General features: G+C 42.6%; 1 protein-coding gene across 3 annotated transcripts in view; it reads left to right on the top strand.

Annotated features, from left to right (window-relative positions):
* Nucleotides 1-16,123, top strand: part of ptprb (protein tyrosine phosphatase receptor type b) — a 103,657-nt gene that overhangs the window by 63,354 nt on the left and 24,180 nt on the right. For all 3 annotated transcript variants that reach the window (XM_041216117.1, XM_041216118.1, XM_041216119.1), the window contains 5 exons: nucleotides 1,542-1,814; nucleotides 10,241-10,504; nucleotides 11,387-11,653; nucleotides 13,508-13,792; nucleotides 15,438-15,716. In XM_041216117.1, coding sequence (XP_041072051.1) covers nucleotides 1,542-1,814; nucleotides 10,241-10,504; nucleotides 11,387-11,653; nucleotides 13,508-13,792; nucleotides 15,438-15,716 — 1,368 coding nt within the window. The remainder of the gene's footprint in view (nucleotides 1-1,541; nucleotides 1,815-10,240; nucleotides 10,505-11,386; nucleotides 11,654-13,507; nucleotides 13,793-15,437; nucleotides 15,717-16,123) is intronic.

Below are 16,123 nucleotides of genomic sequence, written 5' to 3' on the forward strand. Positions count from 1 at the left end.
TAGACTCAATTTAAATATACCACCCCCACATAGCCTTTAAATTTACTTCTGGTCCTGGTATTTGACCCATTGGGTGGAATCGTCCCAGACTTGGGAGCGGGCAGGATAAAAGCCATTTTACCCATTGGCTGCAATGGCAAGTTTTCATGCCATATCGTCCCATTCTTGCCTCGTTAATTGCGCAGCCACAGGAAACTCACCATCTCACTGGCGGGCAGCCTCCAATTTGCCCGCCACACCCTTACCTCGCCGCTTCCTCACGCAGGGCGCCGTATTTAAACTGCAGCTGCATGCACACTTCTCAATGTTTGCAGCCCAGGACTGTTCCAGTGAAGACATGGCCCCAAAAGCCAAGAAGAGTGCAGCCCCCCCAATTTAGTGACGCATCCCTAGGATGCCTTCTGGACACTGTGGAGGCCCGCTGCAATGTCCTCTACCCCCGCTCTGTTCACAGGAAGCCCATCAGTCTCACCACTCCAGCTTGGGAGGTGGTGGCAGAGGTGGTCAGTGCCAATGCTGTACACAAGAGGTTGGCCATCCAGTGCAAAAAACGGATGAATGATCTCATGTGTGCTGCCAGAGTAAGGCAACCAGCTTATCACTCTGAACTCAAACTCTCACAAGCCCATCAAACATTCACTGACATCTCACTCACTGCCAGCTCAAGGGACATCACCACTCAGTCTCTCACACACATCCTCACATCTCCATTTGGCCTCATCTCCTCTGGACACTGCCTCCTCAGCCCTCACCATCCTGCCACTTGCACGGATCAACATGTGCCCCCACACGCACCCTGAGATACCCCCTTCCCCAGTACAGCCTCTTCCCTTGCCTGAGGTCACTTCTCCCACTTCCCCAAGCAACCCTAGCCCTGCAGACATTGAAAAGCCTCCCCTATCTTACGGCTGGTCTGGCTAGTAGAGACCTGCCCATGTGCTCCCCTAAAAGTGATGTGGTGCTGCCTGCGAAGCCTGGCGCTGATGACTGCGAGTGCTGCCCGAAGCAAGTTAAGCAAACAAACCTCAAAGTCCTGAGCAAAGTGCAGCTCGCCAAGTACAAGTCGCTTATGTACAGTTGTAAAACACAACACCCGGATGATCCAATGTGGGAGGATGATTCCGGCGAGCAGGGCTTATAATAAGATGCTAAAGTGTTGAAATTAGGTTCCCAACGTGTGGCAGCGAGGAATGCGGCCTACCATTGACGGGTGGAGCGTACAATCACAAACTGGTTCACAACCGCATGAAACTGAGTTTTGGCCTTCTTGCCATATTGTGCCACCGCCCGCCCACCCCCCCCCCCCCAACCCTTCATGACACCCAATGCCAACGAGGCCAGAAAATTCCAACCACTACTACAGTACTACAGTGAATAATTCCTTTTATTTAAATCAATACTTAGTAAAATTGTAGTTATTGTGTTTCATAGTGATTTATTATAATGTGTGGTAATAATGTTACATTTACTTATTTTTCAAGTTGAATATTCAATCTCATTACCTGCTGAGTCAATTGGTTACCTGTCTGTTTTATTCCTAGTTCCCGCCTCAGTCACAGGTTTATCTGTTGAAAACAAACATACCACCTCTACCTTGGCAGTGTCTTGGCAGCCAGCCACTGGTGTCTCAGACGGTTACATGCTGCAACTCCTTAATGAACAAGGATTTCAAATGCTCTCAAACGTATCTGTGCCAGCTGCCAGCAGGGGCCATAAGTTCAATGATCTGACTCCTGGCAAGAAGTACAAGATTCGTGTCTTCACTATAAGTGGAGGGTTGTACAGTATTGGAACAGACCGTGATGGAAGAACAGGTAAGTTACTTGATGCCAACACTGTTCTCTCTTTTAGGAAAAGGACTATGGTACTGTGCAAGTTATAAAGCAGTTTGCATAATACAGCATATGAAGTCTCACATTCCTCAAATAGTTGCATTTTCTTTTCTATATGGATGTTTAGTTTGAGTCTTTGACACATCAAGTCAAACTGAGAAGACATAACTGGGTCATTGTCTGCAAATAGGCTTGAAAATATTTCAATATGGGGCCAATGCATTTCTATGTAGTTAGATGTCATTACATCCAGTGGTGTCCTTCAGATTTCACCACGCAATCATCGTGCTGCACGCACCTCACAGTTAAGAAAAATAGGTGAGATGGGGAGGATGTAAACATTTCTAAGCGTGTAGCATAGTGGTGAGCTGTGAAAGCTGGCTACTTCAAAACCAGCTTCCATAACAGAGTATGCTGTGATTTTAAATGCACACAGTAAAAATATTTTCACACTTGCATTTGCATTCCCTGTGTTGAATGCAGTTATGGTACTGGTGAAAGGATACGAAAAGGAAATTAAAGTAGTTGACATTTCACACTGGCACAGCTTATTTTTATTACACAGCAGTTAAGTGAGGCTTTCCTTATTGGTATTTGAAGCTACTTGGTTCATTGTTTTTGTGTTTGCAAAAACAATTGCAGAGGTATAAGGGATGGAATGCAACACTAAAACTTTTGAGTTGGATTGGACAGTTAAACCCACAGGCAGTGCTTTTCAGATTTATCAGGTCTATGAGAAAAAATCCACATGATTTCTTCAACACCATTCATGTTAATGATGGATAGTGCAGGCAAGTAGTAATTGGCAGCTGATGATCTTCACAGATTCATATTATCACTCCAGACCACACAATGTTACTATAGAAGTAAACAAAAAGGACAGCTGTCTATGAAGGGAGAGTCAAGTGCAAACCAGCTTTCTGAAAGCCAACAGCAACTTAAAAGCTCTTAGGAAAATAGAGATTTTCACATAACTGGGTCAATGCAGAAATTTAATTCAAATGAGATCAGTTTAATTGCACCAGAGTGAGAGAAGGCATTTGAGTTGCCTTCCTATTTACCCAGTCCTGATCATGTTCTATGTGCAAAGAATATGACTCATATTTGCTATTAGAAAGACAGATTTCTTCTTCAAATCCTTTATAACGTATGTATCCTTACAGGCTCAACTCTGACAGCCAAGTAGATCATTGGCTCAGCATGGGCTCTGTTTGACCTGGAAAACCTCTATAGGAAGCTAAGGTGCATTAGCACCTTCTGATTTATAAATATATAGTATTCAGCAATCCCTTGGCCAGGTGTTCCATTAAAGTGCTCAAGGCTATGAAACAGGAGACTGGTCATCTAAAAGACATGAAGGTGAACTAGACTCAACAAGAAAGAAGAAAATGAAAATAAACATGATGGAACTGGGGTATCAGTCTTGGCTCAGTGGAAGCATACCTGCCTTTGTGTTAAAGTATGAGTTCAGGACACACTCCAACATTTGAGCATATAATTTAGGCTGATATTTCAACATAGCTCTGAGCAACCTGATCTATAAACCAGAAAATTATCACTGAAACATCAAATCCTTTGTTTTTTTTTATTCATTCATGGGATGTGGGCTTTGTTGGCTGGGCCAGCATTTGTTGCCCATCCTTAGTTGTTGCCTTTGAGAAGGTGGTGGTGAGCTGCCTTCTTGAACCGCTGCAGTCCACGTGGTGTCGGTACACCCAGTGTGCTGTTGGGGAGTGAGTTCCAGGGTTTTGACCCAGCGACAGTGAAGGAACGGCAATATATTGCCAAGTCAGGATGTGTGTGGCTTGGAGGGGAACGTATAGGTGGCGGTGTTTCTATGCATCTGTTGCCCTTGTCCTTCTAGATGGTAACAGTTGTGGATTTGGAAGGTGCTCTTTGAGCAGTCTTTGGTGAGTTCCTGCAGTACAACTTGTAGATGGTACACATTGCTGCCACTGTATATCGGTTGTGGAGGGAGTGAATGTTTGTTTATGTGATGCCAATGAAGCACAATGCTTTGTCCTGGATGGTGTGAAGCTTCTTAAGTGTTGTTGGAGCTGCACTCATTCAGACAAGTGGAGAGTATTCCATCACACTCCTGACTTGTGCCTTGTAGATGGTGGACAGGCTTTGGGGAGTCAGGAGGTGAATTACTTGTCGCACAATTCCTAGGCTCTGATTCCTAGGCTACTGCTCTTGTAGCCACAGTATTTATGTGGCTAGCTCAGTTCAGTTTCTAATCAATGGTAACCCCCAGGATGTTGATAGTGTAGGATTCAGTGATGGTAATGCCATTGAATGTCAAGGGATGATGGTTAGATTCTGTTTTGTTGGAGATGGTCATTTCCTGACACTTGTGTGGCACAAATGTTACTTGCCACTTGTCAGCCCAACCATGGATATTGTCAAAGTCTTACTGCATTTGGGTATGGACGGCTTCAGCATCTGCAGAGCCGCGAATGATACTGAATGTTGTGCAATCATCAGCAAACATCCCTACTTCTGACCTTATGATGGAAGGGAGGTCATTGATGAAGCAGCTGAAGATGGTTGGGCCGAGGACACTACCCTGAGGAACTCCTGTGGTGATGTCCTGGAGCTGGGATGACTGACCTCCAACAACCACAACCATCTTCCTTTGTGCTCAGAATGACTCCAACCAGCGGAGATTTTTCCCCCTGACTCCCCCTGATTGCCAGAGCTCCTTGATGCCACACTCTTCAAATGCTGCCTTGATGTCAAGGGCAGTTACTCTCACTTCACCTCGAGAGTTCTGCTCTTTTGTCCATGTTTGAACCAAGGCTGTAATGAGGTCAGGAGCTGAGTGGCCCTGGTGGAACTGAAACTTGGTGTCAATGAGCAGGTAATTGCTAAGCAAGTGCCGCTTGATAGCACTGCTGATGACCCCTTCCATCACTTTACTGGTGATCGCGAGTAGACTGAAGGGGCGGTAATTAGCCGGGTTGGATTTGTCCTACTTTTTGTATGCAGGACATAACTGGGTAATTTTCCACATAGTCAAGTAGATGTTAGCGTTGTAGCTGTACTGGAACAGCTTGGCTAGGGGCGCAGCAAGTTCTGCAGCACCAGTCTTCAGTTCTATTGCCAGAATATTGTCAGGGCCCATAGCCTTTGCAGTATCCAGTGCCTTCAACTGTTTCTTGATATCACGTGGAGTGAATCAAATTGGCAGATGACTGGCATCTGTGATGACGGGATTCCCCCGGAGGATGCCAAGATAGATCATCTACTCGACACTTCTGGCTAAAGATTGTTGCAAACGCTTCAGCCTTTTCATATGCACTGATGTGCTGGGCTTCTGCATCATTGAGGATGGGGACATTTGTGGAACTCCTCCTCCAGTGAGTCGTTTAATTGTTCACCACCGTTCATGACTGGATGTGGCAGGACTGCAGAGCTTAGATCTAATCCATTGGTTGTGGGATCGCTTAGCTTGTCTATCACTTGTTGCTTATGCTGTTTGGCATGCAAGTAGTCCTGTGTTATAGCTTCATCAGGTTGACACCTCATTTTTAGTTATGCCTGGTGCTACTCTTGGCATGCCCTCCTGCACTCTTCGTTGAACCAGGATCGATCTCCTGGCTTGTTGGTAATGGTAGAGTGGGGGATATGCCAGGCCATGAGGTTACAGATTGCGTTTGAGTACAATTCTGCTGCTGCTGGAGTTGCTGAATCTGTTTGAAATCTATCCCATTTAGCACAGTGGTGGTGCCACACAACACGTTGGGGGGTATCCTCACTGTGAAGGCAGGACTTCATCTCCACAAAGACTATGCAGTGGTCACTCCTACTGATACTGTCATAGACAGATGCATCTGCGGCAGGCAGGTTGGTGAGGATGAGGTCAAGTATGTTCTTCCCTAGTGTTGGTTCCTTCACCGGCTGTAGCTATTTAGGACTCAGTGGTGCTACCGAGCCACTCTTGGTGATGGACATTGGAGTCCTGGACCCGGAGTACATTCTGTGTCCTTGCCACCTTAAGTGCTTCCTCCAAGTGGTGTTCAAGATGGAGGAGCACTGATTCATCAGCTGAGGGAGGGCAGCATGTGGTAATCAGGAGGTTTCCTTGCCCCTGTTTGACCTGATGCCATGAGACTTCATGAGGTCTGGACTCCCAGGGAAACTTCCTCCCGACTTTATACCACTGTGCTGCCACCTCTACTGGGCCTGTCCTGTTGGTTGGACAGGACATACCATGGATGGTGAGGTGGTGTCTGGGACTGTAAGAAATGATTCTGTGAGGATGACTATGTCAGACTATTGCTTGACTAGTCCGTGAGACAGCTCTCCCAATTTTGGCTCTAGCCCCCAGAGTAAGGAGGATTTGCAGGGTGAACAGGGCTGAGTTTGCCAGTATCATTTCCAGTGTCTAGGTCGATACCGGGTGGTCCATCTGGTTTCATTCCTTTTTTTGACTTTGTAGCAGTTTGGTACAACTGAGTGGCTTGCTAGGCCATTTCAGAGGGCATTTAAGAGTCAATCACATTGCTGTGAGTCTGGAGTCACATCTAGGCCAGACCTTCCCTAAAGTGAACCAAATCAACAATGATTTCATGGTCATCATTTTTCAGATTTTTATTGAATTCACATTCCACCATCAGCCATGGCGCGATTTGAACCCCAGTCCCCAGAGCATTTACCCTGGGTCCCTGGATTACTAGTCCAGCGACAAGACCATTACACCAGGCAAATGCTACTCTCAGGGCAGAATTTTACGGAGGCAGGATTTAACGTTCCCGCTAAAGTCAATGGGGATTATAATGGCTCGCCTCGTTTTATGGCCCTGTCCCCTCCAAAACAGGGCCGTAAAATTCTGCCCTGTAAGTCTGATTTTAAATGTAAAACACGATGCTGAATTAAAACATCGTAAGTTATAACTGTGATGTGAAACTGAAGACCATTTCGTGAGAAAATAGCAAACTAAAGTAAGTCAATGATATGCTCTAATCTATTTCTTAACTTCTAAATTCAGAATCAATTTTGGGATAGGAATTTCACACAGACATTCTTAACTTCTTAACTTGAAAATTAATCTATTTTGAAATGTATTTATTCCCATTTAATGAATTGAGCAATGTATTTCTGAAATGAACCATTTTGACCATTGAAAATATTTTGCTGAAATCCCGCTGACAATTAGGCCCTGGTCTAGGTTTTGTGGTAAACATAATAGTGAGGCTATTGGTGTTCACTGTCATTAAAGAGTATATTGGACAGGGACTTCAAAACTCAGGAAGTTGCTGTGTCTGTTGATCTGCGCCTCCACAATTTTTGCTGTAATAGCATCTTGCTGAGAAACTCATCATTCAAGTATATGGAAGGGCATGAAGTTGGGATACTTAAATGATAGAAACTTGCTAAATATACTAAGGCCCGAAATTTTTGCTCACCGGGCGCATGCGATTAGCGGGCCCGGGAGTGGATGGGAAACGAGCTCCCGACCGCGATCGGCCCCCAACCACAATTTCACGCTGGGGGTTGGCCGATTAATGGCCAGCCAGCATGAAACGCGCACTGAGAAAGGCCCAGCACTGTCGGTGGGGGCGGGAAGAGGGCGGGTGCCGACGTCACTGCAAGTGCTGGTGAGCACCTCCAGTGAGCTCCCTGACAGCAGACAGCTGCCTGAGGGAGCTGCAGAAGTCCACAGAATAAACGAATCAACAGAAACGCTGCAAAATATGTCCATGAGCATAATCATGCCTCTGAAAGCACACCACATAAAAAAAAAGTCCCCAGATATCTCTTTTTATTTTACTTCCCCACAGGGATTTCATCCCGCCCTCGATCAAGGTTTGAGCAAAAACGTAAAGGCTGCCTGGCCAATTGGCCCGTCCGCCAACTGTAAAATTGGACAGGCCATGAAAAATTGCTCTCAAGTGCCTCCTTAATGGGCTTAATTGTCGGCGGGCGCGCTTCCAACTGCTGCATGCGCCTGCCGAGCAGGATATCACGTGAGTGCGCAATGACATTGGGGCCCTCGCCCGACATCATCTTGCATTATTTCACAACTGGATGGGTTTGGCGAGCACCCGCCTGCGGGGTGTAAAATTCTGGCCTAAGAAAAGTAAAAGCTTGCCTAATCAAGTATAAGTGAATTTTTAACAGTGTCTTAATTACAGTCAAAAAACCTCTCAGGCACAGAAAATTATTTTTTATAAAGTGTGGAGTCGCCTTCTAATAGATTTTAATTACGGTCGGTGATTTGAAAAAAATTAAGCAAAGTTTTTCCAAAATTTTTTCTTACTGTCTTTTTTACCTCTCTCGCTTAATTCCATCTTTCTTTCGAGCTTTTCATTTTGCTTTCTGAATAAGGTTTATCATTGAATTAAATATTCTTACTTACACTTCCCGGTTCAGGCTCTGTGGACGGGATTTTCAAAGTGACCCAGGATGAATTTTGACCCCCCACTTCTCAGCTGCATCACTCTTGTGACACTATTTTTAAATTTAAATGATCTAATTGACCAGGGGGAAAGCGCAATGCCCAATTAGTGGCACTGTACCTCTCCAGAAGGCAAGAACTGCCTGCTTGGTACCAGTAGAAGAAACAGGCAGCAGACATGTTGGAGCCTGCTGTTGCCTTGCTGAAGGGATCAGGCAACTCCTCAGAGGGCCAGCAACATTGATGGGCATGCAGGGAGCCAGCAGGAAATTGAAGGTCCATGCTAGAACTGACATAATTAGGTATATTAAAAGACAGTTTTAAGACAAGGACAAATAAACTTTATTTGGCCCTGCAGCAAACTAAACAGCTGTGCACTAATGTTTTGGTTTACCAAAATAAAGTTTAAAAATTCCATTCTGCACTGGACAGGCCCCTTAAAAAGCTCTTTAAGGAGCATAAGGGGCCATTAATTGGCATTGAGCAGGTTTCCACTTCCTCCACCAGCCCTTTGAAAATAAAAAAACTCACCTGGAGGCTCCAGGATCCAGTGACAACGTCCAAAACCATGGTTTTCAAATCACGCCCGCATGGGGTCCCAATCCCAATCACAGGCATTTGAAAATCCAACTCTGTGTATCTCAGTATGGTCTGTTCAATCTGATGGAGCCAGGAGAAACATGGGGCTGCATTTTAATGGAATCAGAGAGACTCCATGGATCTTTTAAAATGGCTGGGACCTGATTCAGGGATTCTCGGCGCCCTGAATTTTCAGCAGTGCAGGATAGGTCACAAGTCTGTAGCCTGCACTCTGGATCTGGCTGATTTCATTGCAAGGATAGGCATCTTCAACCACCCCCACCCCCCTCCCCGCCAACTATTTTCATGGAGTCGGGCCAAATTTTCAAGGACCCATGTTTCGAGGTCCCCCAGAGGTGTTGTGAACCAAAGTGTGGATAATGGAGCATTTTGAAAGGCATGTTCAAAATGTCTTATCCATGCCCAATGTCAAGCTATGCATCTCGACCCATCCTGCATAGCCCCTCATACCCTCTATGCTAAGCTATGCCCTTCCACCCTTTCCCTTGGCGTCTCATACCCTCCATGCCAAATCTGCCCCTCCACCAAGCCCCCTTGGCTCTCAAAACCTCCATACCAACCTATGGACTTCCATGCCCATTCTGCCAGTATACTGTCTGTACAGAATCAATGAATACTATAAAATCATTAGCATGTATTGAAAAACTTAAAAAAACATTCATTCATAACTTTCTACTTTTTTTAAATGCTTTTACCACAGCCCTATAAAAGTGTGAACTATCCAGACCCTTTAAAGTATCAATAGCAGAAACTGCAAGCACTTGATGCCTCATTATCTTGTGTAAATAAATGTTATGCAATTGACAGAATGGATCACAGAGAAAGAGCTGTCAATCAAGCAATGTTTTCCTTGGGATGCAGCTGTTGGCTAAGCCTCATTATGCATTCTCGCCACCCAGCAGCCCCTATGGCTGTCTCTGAACTCTTTCTGGGGCCAGTGGGCCTGACTTCTGTTAGTTTCCAAACCCCATCCCACCCCCAACCAGAACGAAAATTCTGACTTCCAGGCACTTTTCCGCAAGGTTGAGCTAGGAAATTTCCCAACTCCTGCTACCTGCCTCCAAGGTGAAAATACAGCCCAGGATGTTTTCCCTGTTTGCAGACCCCAGATCTGCCATAGAATATGCTGCATTGTTTTGGTTTTTTAATCACTGCAATCACTGAAAAAGCCCACAGGACTCCTGTCGGCAAGTGCAGGTATAATTGATGGTGTGCCATTCATTCACTGCTGTCTAAGAAACCTGGGCAATCATGATGAAGTCCTTCTTAAAATGGGCCTTTAATCCAATAATTCCAAGATTCATTGTATTACCACAATGCAAGAAAGTGTTTGAGATGCATAACTGTTCTCATAAAGTTCTGTATATTTCTGTCCTGCATCTACTCATTGTGTTTACCTGTTCAGTTCCAGCTGCAGTCACAGATCTGATGTTACAAGGGAACAGCATTGAGACTTTATCGTTCAACTGGACCAAAGCAGAGGGAGAATGTGACTCTTATGAAATATTCCTCTACAATTCAGATAAGACACTTCATGACAGGAAATCCGGCATCCAGAACCTTGAAGAGTGCTCCTTCCAGAACCTGACGCCAGGCAAAATGTATAAGCTTGTGATAGTCACTCATAGTGGGGATTTAACTAATGAATCCTCTGTTTTTGGAAGGACAGGTAAAACAGTATAATCAACTTGATTATTTCTGCTAATTTAATTCAATCTGAACTTCACTCAAAATAACCAGGAATTAATTTCCTGTGCAGTGTTTCAGATATGTACAGGATTAATTAGACTTTATATTTATAAAATTAAATTTTATCATAAAGAATAATATTGCTTAAATCACCAAAATCGTTTTGACAAAGATGTTTAATTTACAGGGTTTATCAATTTTAAATATGTATGCTAAATAATGTCTCAAATATTTTTGCCATTTGACCGATATGAAACCTTTTAGAAATGGTAGGTCCATGATTTGTACTGTGTACTTGAATTATCTCTCCCCCTTCTCTCCGAGCGTCTGGTATTTCTTCTCTATCTGTACTTCCTTCTCTTTTTGTCCTTATTTCCTACTCTTTTCTTTTTTCTTTATCCCTACCTGAGGGACAGAACCCAAAACTGAAAGGCTCCAGATAGGGTCTGACCAAGGCTCTGCAAATTGCACACTGTTGTATTCCCTTGAAGGCCAACATCCCATTAGCCTTTTTCAACTAACTTTTAGTGATTTACCAAGACACTCAAACCTCTGCTATTGAACAGCTCCTAATCTCTTACCAGGAAGAAAATATTCTGATTTGTCTCCCTTGGATCTGAGGTGGGTGGCCTCACACTTTGAACTCCCATCTGCCAGTTTTTCCCACTCACTCAATCTGTTCAAGTCCTTTAGTCCTCTTTCCACCCACACAATTTACTGGGCCTTGTAACTCTGCAAAGTTGAATACACAACTCTCAATTCCTCCAACAAAGTCATTGATATATGTAGAAATACCTTTACAAATCTTTGTTTGTATACTTCTGTTTTATTTAATCATTCAAATCTAACTTCATTTGTCTAGTTCCAGCTCAAGTTACTCGTCTGCAATGGATGAACATTAACCAGACTGACAGCTTGTTATTTACATGGACCCCAGCTGTGGGAGAGTTTGATTCCTACAACATATCACTTTATAACCCAAATGGCACTGTGCAAAGCAATAAATTTGGGAAGAAAGACTTGAGGGAGTGCTATTTTCAGGACTTGATCCCTGGTAGGATTTATCATATGCTGATAGTAACACAAAGTGGAGATTTGAGCAATAAAGCTGCAGCAGAGGGAAGAACAGGTAAATACTGATTGATGTTTTTACTTGTAATGTATTTTAAATAACTGTAGCCAGTGTATCTCTCATAAATTGTAGCGCAGGTGGTATCATGAATAAATAGTGTAGTCTATGAATACACAAGCATATTAACCCAAATAGTAAAGGAGCCAGAGGTGATTGTATTACTACTGGCACAATCTCATTTCCACTGGAATGTCAGGTGTGTGAACTCAGACGGCTGATTCACTATCAACAATAATGAAAGCTAAAATTACTTTAAATATCTCCATTATGTTAGTATAAATGGACAGGGCTCACTACAGTTACAATTCAAAGTGCCAAGAACGTTCTTTAAAATGATAGGTAATTGTTTTGTGCTTGTTTCTTACCAGACACTTGTTAATCTGCAATAGCAATTGACAGCAGGACATTTACAGCAACAAGACTCTGTGGCCTTAAAACGAAATGCCAGGTTAAGCATAGCTTCAGTTTAGCAACAGAGTAATACACTTGCATGTTACATGGTTGGAATACTCCTGTCAGTATGAACTTAGCACCACTTAGTCACTCTTTTGGGATGGCAAGTTCTGATTTTTCCTCCCAGCTGGCACAAAGCAGTCCATAATCTCAAAGTGCATCATCTGACGATCCATTCAAAACATGGTAACACTTGTTCAACAAGGAGGGGATTCAAACTCAGCTCAAGAAATTTAAAAAATCTTCCGAATACTGATTTTTATTAGTATGCTAAGGATTTGTGGAATATTGTTGTCCATTTGCCCATCTGTCCATTGTGGAATGCTGCTGTTCTTGTTTTGCATTGGGTGGTCAATTCTTTTTCAAAATTTGATTTGAATTGAATCCTGTCCCTCTTGTTTTGGCACAGCACAATTTTTTTCAAAACTGATTCTTTATACCAAAAGTGAGATCCGAAAGAGATGAAGGCTCAAGTTGAATCCATGCAAACTGCCACCGTTAAAGGGGTTAAAAGTTTCAAAGGGACATTGCATTGCGTAAACAACCTCTGTTTGCAGTACAGTTCAGGGCATCCACAAATTTGGAACATATTACAAAAGCAAAAATCTGTCATTGTTTAAAATTTGAAAGAAAAGGTGTTTTTTTTTAAATTAGGAACACAGAAACAGATGTCACAGCCTCAGGTAGAGGGATATTTTTGAACTCTAATCACTGCTTTACAAGGAGAAAATTAGCTCATCGGCTGGAAAATGGGGAAAAGAACTATTGCATTTAGAAAGTAAATTAACAAGGAAGACTGAAACCATTGTAGAACATGCACAGCACGTTGTGGAGATAAATTGCAGCTCTTAAAAAAAGGAGCTAGGACTTCGATAAAATGATGGGTTTAATAACTTCCTGAGTGATAACCTTTGCTTTTTTACTTGGAAAATATCTGAAACATCCAACACCCAGAATCTGCAAGATCACTGGTACTCATTACCACGATCGGCTTTGACATGCTACTGCACAGACAGAAGTTAAACTTAATGACGGTTAAAGTACTTTCACAAAATCAGCTCTAGATTAATTAACCCTTAGCTATGTGACCTGTGTTAAGAAGGTCTGCTTCACCCAATCCTATGCCCTAACCCTGCAAATGTCAGCAGTGGCTGCAGCCAGGACTGTGCCAGCTCTTGCCCTGGAAGGCAATGCCAGTGGATTTTCTAGACTGCTTCATAAAGGCTAGTGGTTGTTTAGTCACAAAACAAATCCTTCTTGGAGTTAGAGATAAGCATAGTCAGTGAAAGTTTATACTTTATACAAATATTCTCAATGAACATTGAAGTCGGTAGGTTTGTAATCGTTTGCATAATATTTTGCTCTAACTTTTATTGATAATCACTAATTCTCTCAAAGCACCAAAACCTCCAGGATCTGTATCTTTCGCTGACGTTACAAACACTTCATTGGTCATCACGTGGCTGGGCCCTCCAGATTGGACAGATTATGATGACTTTGAGCTGCAGTGGACCCCAAAAGATGCTAGAGTTGTTGTTTTTAACCCATACAACACCATGAAATCAAAAGGACGAATCATACAGAAACTTCATCCTGGGCGTCACTACTCTTTTAGTGTACGCACTGTCAGTGGGAAATCACTAAAATCCTTTAGTGAACCTGTTCAGGCTCCTATAAGAACAAGTAAGTGATAGCACAACATAATTTTAATCAGTGTTAGAGTAAAAATATTGTTGGATTGTGTAGCTATTGCTTTAACTTGGAGAGGAATGTATATTAAATTACAATTGTGGTAACTCCCTGCAGTGGATTAATGAGTAAGTACACTCCATGCCACTACACGACAGAAAAGTCCCAGCTATAATTCTTGTTTTGTGCCGAAGTGGCTAGTCTCAGCCTGGGCAACACTCAGGACTCAGCAACTGGTTAGTGCCCCTAAATTAAAAAGGGATATATAACTCAGCCAAGATTACCATTCCTGATCCCACCCCCTTGAATATCAGTGGAGGATAGGATCAACCTCAGCTATGATGCCATCATGGTATAACAGCTTAGTGTACAAGCTCACTTAAAACTGAAGAACAGGGTTGAAAGGTTAAATGGTCTATGTTCCTATGCTCCAATGCCTGATACATTTTTCTTTCAATATGATGGTCAGAGTATAAGTACAAGCATTATTATTTAATTTTAAAACTTGTTGAATCATTCTTTTCTCCTTGCTCATTGATGAATTGTTGGATTATTGCAGTGTGTAAAGAGGTTTAGTCTAAATCTTCCCAGAAACAGGGTTTGTTGGATTATTGAAAGCTGGCTTAAAGATTTACGTATTGCTTTTCCAAATCAAGTAATCTCAAAATACTCAGCTGAGCTGAATTGAGACAACAGTTAAACCCTTTTAACGCCGACCCAAATATGTCACTGAATCTACGATGTTAAATGGGCTTTGTCATTAATGCATTTTTAAAAGAATGCACAGAAAAGAACGGAACAGAAGGAAATACATCAAAGTATCAAACAAAGATATAGAAATGGAAACAAGTTGGCGTGTTGTAAATATCTTTGTAAATAAATGAGAATTAGTTCACATGACAGGTCTTTTCATGTAACACTATTGGAACTCTTTCACAGGTTATAACGTATAACAGGGTTTGCATTTATACAGAGCTTTTAAAATAGCAAAGCATTGGCAAGGCACTTCACAGAAAGTGGAATGAGCAACAAACAGGAATTGGAAGATGCATAAAATGCATAATCATAGAGGTTGGTTCTGAGGGTATTTTAAAGATGAAGAAGAACAGTTCAGTGGGCAGGAGAGGTTTAGGAAGCAAATGCCAGAGTTTGGGGCCATGATCGTTGAGGAACCCGACTGCAATGCTGGATAGGAAGGGGCAGGAAAACGCACAACAAGTTGAGCTGAGACCTTGGAGGGTGCAATCTGGGACATAGAGTTAGAGATGAAGGTGGGAGGCTGGTGAAACCTGTGAATAAGGCAAAGATTTTGAAATTAGGATGTTGGGGCAAAAGGAGCCAGTGGTAATAGGTAAATATGTTATAGAGCAAGATAAATTGAGGGTATGAAGCTTTAGGCAAATTGAAACTTACACAGAGTCAATATGAGGAACCAGCAAGAAGACCATTGGAGATGTTGAGCCTCTACCATTCCTGAGACTTTCAGTTGCATTTAAGTGCCAGGTCAACGTGACAGATTCTGACAAGGCAGTCTTCACATCGAAAGCATTTCTTTGCCTGCTTTAAAAAAGATACTAATGTCGATTCTTCTGCCTTTTGACTATTGCAATTGTTTTTACGGTTATTTGTAACATTACAGGGCCTGACAAAATACAGCATATCCGATGTCGACCCCAGAGCTCCACTGCAGTCTCCTGCTCTTGGACGCACCCTGACTCAGACTATGATGGCTACGATGTTAAATGCTACCACTATGACAAAAAGGAATTGGTGTACTCACGAAGAATCGAAAAAGAATTAGTTCAATACATCATCAAGGAACTAGAGCCGGACAAGAAATATTTAGTGGCTATAAAAGTTATCTCTGATAAGATGACCAGTGATGCTGTTGAGGACAGTGTTATTACCATGATTGATCGTAAGTATTCACAATCAAGTATTTTGAACCTTTTGTAAAACTGTTTATCTTGTTTGAAAAATGCTGAGGGACCAGTAACTTTTTGTTTAAAGTAGATGATGTTTGAAATCCCAGTTACCCACTAGGAGAATAATTCCATGGTTTTAAACAAACAAAATAATCTTTGCTATACAAAGTCAGAAAAGTACAACAATCTATAGTATCTATTTTATACTCTGACACTCAGAATTAACATGAGGTAAATATGAATTAACAGGCAAACTGTGGCTGAATATACCACACTGCACATTAAATAGCAGATGCGACCAAGGCAGGTCCCATGGTTTTCTCAGCAATCCATTCAGATGTCAGTGACCACTGTGAGCCACAACATCTCATTAAAATTCTGTCTCTGTCATAAGGAATTT

The sequence above is a fragment of the Carcharodon carcharias genome, chromosome 21 (assembly GCF_017639515.1).
Source record: "Carcharodon carcharias isolate sCarCar2 chromosome 21, sCarCar2.pri, whole genome shotgun sequence".
Classification (NCBI taxonomy): domain Eukaryota; kingdom Metazoa; phylum Chordata; class Chondrichthyes; order Lamniformes; family Lamnidae; genus Carcharodon; species Carcharodon carcharias.